Raw genomic sequence first — 5,774 nt, forward strand, 5'->3', positions numbered from 1 at the left:
CTTTACGGTGTGTTTAGACAAGAAATATGTGTCTTTAGTGTGTTTACGTGTGTCTTTAGTGTGTAATTTTAAAATTACAATGTAAATTGCACATGCTAAATGTTTACAATGTTTTCTATGTTTACAGGTATGAATGTGTGTGTTAGAGAGAGAGTGAGCTGTGTGAATAAGATTGTCTGTATTGTATTTTTCGTGCACTGCAAGCATCTGTGTAACCAAAAACAAATTCCTTGTATGTGTGAGCATACTTGGCCAATAAAGCCCGATTCCGATTCCGATTCCGATTAAGAGCTATCAATCATAAATTCTGTGTGAATTTTGACTACATTGATATCGTGCTCACTTGTGTGTTCCAGATGTTGGGAATCATTTATTTTTAAAAATCCCCTCTCAAGCATTTGGTGGTGAGGCAGTGGTGAGCATGGCTGAACATGAAAACTCTATTCAGGAATACCCAGCCACATAATATACACAGATTAGTGTTTGAATGTTTGAAAGATGTTTCAAAAGTTCATATAATAGTGTTCAGGATGTGTATACCTTTTGACAATCATACAAATGTCGTAAATCTATCTGGAGTTCTGTAAGAGCATTAGTAAACAGGTAAAAAAATGATTTAAGATCAAGCAGCCTGGCGTGATAGGGACTCACTGCTGGAGGCGGTTAATCATGTTATTTAACAATACAATACCATTGCAAAACAAATGACACAAAAGGAAGGGTGAGTTTAAGAAAACAAAAAAATCACAAACTGAATTGCATGTTACAGTGCATGAACTTTATTAACTAAATATTTACACTTTGGTTCCTATTGAAACAGTAAAGTTTATCATAATTATTTAAATACAAATCAAAATACAGATGAGAAACAGAAATGAAATGAATTAATAATAAACTTTCAAAACTTTCTCTGCCCCACAGTTGCCAGGCTGAAGAGATTTAACAGCATCTCGGCTGTAGAACTGCTGCTCGGTCTGCTTCTTTCTTCTGCACGACGCTGTATTTCACTGTCTTCCAAACAATCTGCATCTATTGCGCATCTTTCTGCAGGAAAAAGTCATGCCAGAAACAGACAAACACAAACAGCAATGCACAAACACATTATGAGTGTCAGATTCATGATTTATTAAATTAGATTAAAAGAACTGAAAAAAGTTATGTAAGCATTAATGGTCTTAGATGGGTTTAGGGCTGATGTGTTCGTGTGTATCACAAGTTGTAAAGACCAGCATATCTGAGCGGATTTCATAAGTTACAGGCTGTGGCTTGTTACACATCTGAGTAACTGAGGATAATTATTGTAAATATTGTCAAACATGGCAACACCATCCTGCAAGCCAGTGCTTTTGAGTATAACAATTAGTGTGTAAGCATTAATCATAAATATATAGCACTGATCAGCCATAACATTAAAACCACCTCCTTGTTTCTACACTCACTGTCCATTTTATCAGCTCCACTTACCATATAGAAGCACTTTTTAGTTCTACAATTACTGACTGTAGTCCATCTGTTTCTCTACATACTTTTTAAATCTGCTTTCATGCTGTTCTTCAATGGTCAGGACCCCCACAGGACCACCACAGAGCAGGTATTATTTAGGTGGTGGATCATTCTCAGCACTGCAGTGACACTGACATGGTGGTGGTGTGTTAGTGTGTGTTGTGCTGGTATGAATGGATCAGACACAGCAGCGTGTCCACTCATGGTCCACTCTGTTAGACACTCCTACCTTAGTTGGTCCACCTTGTAGATGTAAAGTCAGAGGCAATCGCTCATCTATTGCTGCTGTTTGAGTTGGTCATCTTCTAGACCTTCATCTGTTGGCTGGATATTTTTGGTTGGTGGACTATTCTCAGTATAGCAGTGACAGTGAGGTGTTTAAAAACTCTAGCAGCCCTGCTGTGTCTTATCCACTCCTACCAGCACATCTGAATGTTTTAAATCATAATATCATATTTTATACAAATAACAAAAATGCTTGCAGTCACAGATTCCTCAATCAATTAAATTATTTATATACCCTGTATGAGAAGCCTATGGATAATTTAACTAGCCCTATGTGACTAGTAGTATATCAAGGTAACTGGAATTGTGTTACAATTTTAGGGATGTTGTACCACCATCAGCAATCCATATAAATCATAAACCAGAAATATTTTTAAGATTTTCACACAATCCAGTTGACTCTCTTTTATAGTTACTGACCTGAAGAACAGCAGACACCGGGAGCACCACAGCGACCTCCCTCAGTTCCACATGATCTCCCTCCATTATCACAGGGAGTGGGGATGTAGTTCTCCTCCATGCAGCTTGCTGCTTTTGAAGAGCCCACAAAGCAGCCCACACCTGGAGCACAGCAAATACTGGGACCGAAGCATCGTCCCCTGTCCTCGGGACCACACGCCATACACTAGGGGAGGGATAAAAATATTTTTCCAAAATACTGATGATGAAAATATATATATTAATATTAATATTCTGACAACGTTATGTAAATATATCTGATGATTTTTTTTACTAACTTATATACTATGTTTTTTCCAGCAAGTAGCTTAATCAGAGAACTTAATGTAAATTTTACATTTCACTTCATTTTTATCAACTGCTTTATCTGGTCCGGGTCACAGCGAGCTCGGTTCCACAAGTAAACACCTGGTGCAAAGCAAGAACATTCTAGGCAGGGTACCAATCTATTGCAGGGTTTTGATCATCCCACCCCATCACAATAGCCATATCATGTCTGTGTAGATATTCAGTCGGCCAATGGCACCTTCGTCCCCCTGTCGCTTTTTAAACTTATTGACAAGTTTAAAATGGCAGTAAGTGATGAGCCACGACCCAGCCTTGTTTGCAAAAACTGAGCCTTTGACGGATCCTCCATTCATATCCAATTCTGATTCCTTCAACAGTTACCAGTTCACCTGTGTATTGTAAATGTGCATGTTGCAAAATGTACATGCGGGAGCATTTTAAAAAATCACAGATTATTGTTTTTGTGGCATTTTACAAAATTTCCCAACTCTTCTGGAAGTGAGATTAGTAGTATCAGTAATAATAATAATAATAATAATAATAAATAATCTCTTTATTCAAATTTTTCATTGTATTTATGCATTTTTTTATTTCAATCTAGTTGTATCAAATTGTCCAGTTGTAACTCCTTTACTGCTGCAGACCTCTACCCTGACCGACAAAGGCTGTACCTCACACATGCCCCCTCTGACCATGCATAGTAGCCAAACGCTTCTTTCCATCTGCCCAAGGTGGTTGTAGAGTCACGAACTGATCTCTATTATTTCTCTTTTTGTTTAGTACTAACCAGTAGTAATGAGGAATCACCTCAGCCCACCCATTCTCAGACAACGCCAATTATGTCGATAGCAGAGCTGAGATTCAAACTTAAGAGATCGAGATCTCAGCAGTGGTCGGTTAATGAGACAGACCTACAGTGTCATGTAGTGGTGGGTATGCTACCTGTCTAATGGCCGGATCGGCAGAGGCACGCTTTCCCCCACGTGGGCAGTTCTGGATGTAGCAAGCCGAGGAGAGAGACAGCAGGCAGAGCACTCGTACTGGAAGTGAAGAGTCCCACATGGTGCTGCGCTGTTGTTCTGTACTTGTTTCACACAAAGCTGTGCTAAGAGCCATCAGACTTTTATACTGGATTCTCTTCTTCACAATAATGTCCCCCAGTGCCACGTCAGAGAGAAAACCTGTCTGTAAATGCCGTCTATCACTTAGCAATGATTTCCACACAGCATGCTACACCGTCACTGAGGAACAACTTATTACTGAATATAAGGTTCAAATGTTTTATTCTTTTGTTTCATGCTGAGGGAGTGTCAAGCTAAAATACAGAACAATATGTTCGGCCAAAATAATACAACAGGATAAATATTGTTGTAGGGGGTAAATTATATTCTTCTGGGTCATTAAATATGATCTAAACAATAAGATAACATTATTATCATTATCTCAAAAAATGTAATTTCCCTTTGTGGATTAATAAAGTTTTGTTACGTATTATTATCATGTATTAAAAAATTAGGGAGGTGGTCTGTTAAGCTAGCCCACCACTGCTGAGATCCAGCTTTAAATCTCAGGGCTGCTATCCTCCAGCCAGGTGTCTACACAGACATGACTGGCTGAAGAGAGGGATGGCCAAGCACTGCAACACACCGCATAATGTATAGGGTAGTCCTGCCCTGGGCTCAATCTTTTTTATGTGAACCAGACTGGAAAAAATTCTGCATGTTTTTGGGAGGTGTGCTGACACCAGCATACCTAAAGTAAACTCCTCACAGGTTTAAACCCAGGTCCATAGAATTACTGCTGCTGTGTGGTATCCACTCCGCCAGCTGTGCCACCATGCCAGCCTAAACGTCAGGCTACGGCATTTATAAGGTTTACTCTAATTTTTAAACTGCAGGGTGTCCCTGAAGTCTGGACACAGGAAATATCACTAACTATAACTAAGTTTATGTTTACTGAAATACACACACATACACTGAAAATGTTATTGATTAATATTCTAATGAAATAAAATCTATTAAAAATATGCATTTTGCCTATGTGTCCAGACTTTACGGTCACTCTGAAGCATTATATTTAAATGACAAATTAAATGTCAAAAAAGCAAACTAGCTTTTGCAAACTAGACGGTCCCCGTCAATAGAGGGTGCTTTATTATAGGCCCATTAGAGAATTAAGAAACCCTGGTTTACCAGACGTTGCATAAATCCCACTCTTGATATTCCACTCTTCATGCCTTGATGAAGCTTTTGAAAGTAGTGATGCATTACTGTACTATTTTTTAGTATTCATCAACCCAGATAAAGAATATTGGCTACAGTTTTACATTGTTTTCACTATTTCTAGCCAAACACTGCAATCATTGCTTGATTGGTAAACTTAAACTGTGAAAGCATCCATATGATACAAGACAGGTCAGATCCATGGGTTGATCTTGTTTACCCCAAATTCTGATCAATTATCTGCATATCACAGCAAAATAATTTGTTTTTGTTAAGTCACGGTGTGAGTGTTGGCTAAGATTTTTGTTTTTGGCTCACAGGATTCAAACCCTTGTCGATAATGGTCGTCTGCTCTTGTAGCCTAACTGCTTTATGGTTTAATGCTCCAAGGTGTTATTTGCACCTTGCAGTTTAGTATTTTTTATCATTAACTATAGCTTTTGACCCATGTCTAAATTATTTTATGAATAAAGGGGGCAGTTATTGTTTGTAAATATTCCATATATAAATGACTATTTTGATATCCAGGATTTGTACACCGAGACTTTTTTATATCCTTGTTTTATCTAAAAACACAATTAATTTAAATTAGGGCTGTCGTTAATCGTGTTAATTAACGCGTTAATTTAATCCTGATTAAAAAATTTAAGAGATTAAAATTTTGAATCAAACTGTTTTTATTGGGCTGTGTTTGTGCCACTTTAAACATGCGTCACTGTGGTAATTTGCGCTGCTTTAACACAGCAACATTGTGCTTATATGGTAGCGTCGTGAGTTACAAATTACTCGAGCTGCTGCTGCTACATATTGTGAAATATCGGGTATTTAAATAATCATTTTTGTTTTCAAAAAGCATGAGAAATCATCACTAAACAAAATTACATTTGTCTCGTCGGGCGTCTGAGCGCACGGATACGAGTTACAGGCTGAATGAGCTCAGACTCAGTCTAACTTAATTTCAGAGGAATTTGGAAGGAAAGCTCATGAACTGTACACATCGTGGGAACATTACAAACA

The 5,774-nt window shown here is 38.0% G+C and overlaps 1 protein-coding gene across 1 annotated transcript; it reads right to left on the reverse strand.

The window, feature by feature from the left end:
• Positions 1 to 782: 782 nt before the first annotated feature.
• Positions 783 to 3,597, reverse strand: avp (arginine vasopressin). The gene is made up of 3 exons (XM_062998266.1): positions 3,478 to 3,597; positions 2,209 to 2,413; positions 783 to 1,044 (listed from the first exon to the last, which is right to left on the reverse strand). The coding sequence occupies exons 1-3, from the start codon at positions 3,595 to 3,597 to the stop codon at positions 899 to 901; spliced, it is 471 nt and encodes a 156-aa protein (XP_062854336.1). The 3' UTR covers positions 783 to 898.
• Positions 3,598 to 5,774: the final 2,177 nt, after the last annotated feature.

Source organism: Trichomycterus rosablanca, chromosome 7, assembly GCF_030014385.1.
Source record: "Trichomycterus rosablanca isolate fTriRos1 chromosome 7, fTriRos1.hap1, whole genome shotgun sequence".
NCBI classification, from domain to species: Eukaryota; Metazoa; Chordata; class Actinopteri; order Siluriformes; family Trichomycteridae; genus Trichomycterus; species Trichomycterus rosablanca.

What these genes read in the sequence shown, in the direction of transcription:
- avp (XM_062998266.1), bottom strand. Translation starts at nt 3,597, where the DNA reads ATGTGGGACTCTTCACTTCCAGTACGAGTGCTCTGCCTGCTGTCTCTC. An exon ending in CCGATCCGGCCATTAGACAG is followed by an intron (nt 2,414 to 3,477) that starts GTAGCATACCCA and finishes TCCCTCCCCTAG; the next exon opens with TGTATGGCGTGTGGTCCCGA. An exon ending in CGGTGTCTGCTGTTCTTCAG is followed by an intron (nt 1,045 to 2,208) that starts GTCAGTAACTAT and finishes TTTTTCCTGCAG; the next exon opens with AAAGATGCGCAATAGATGCA.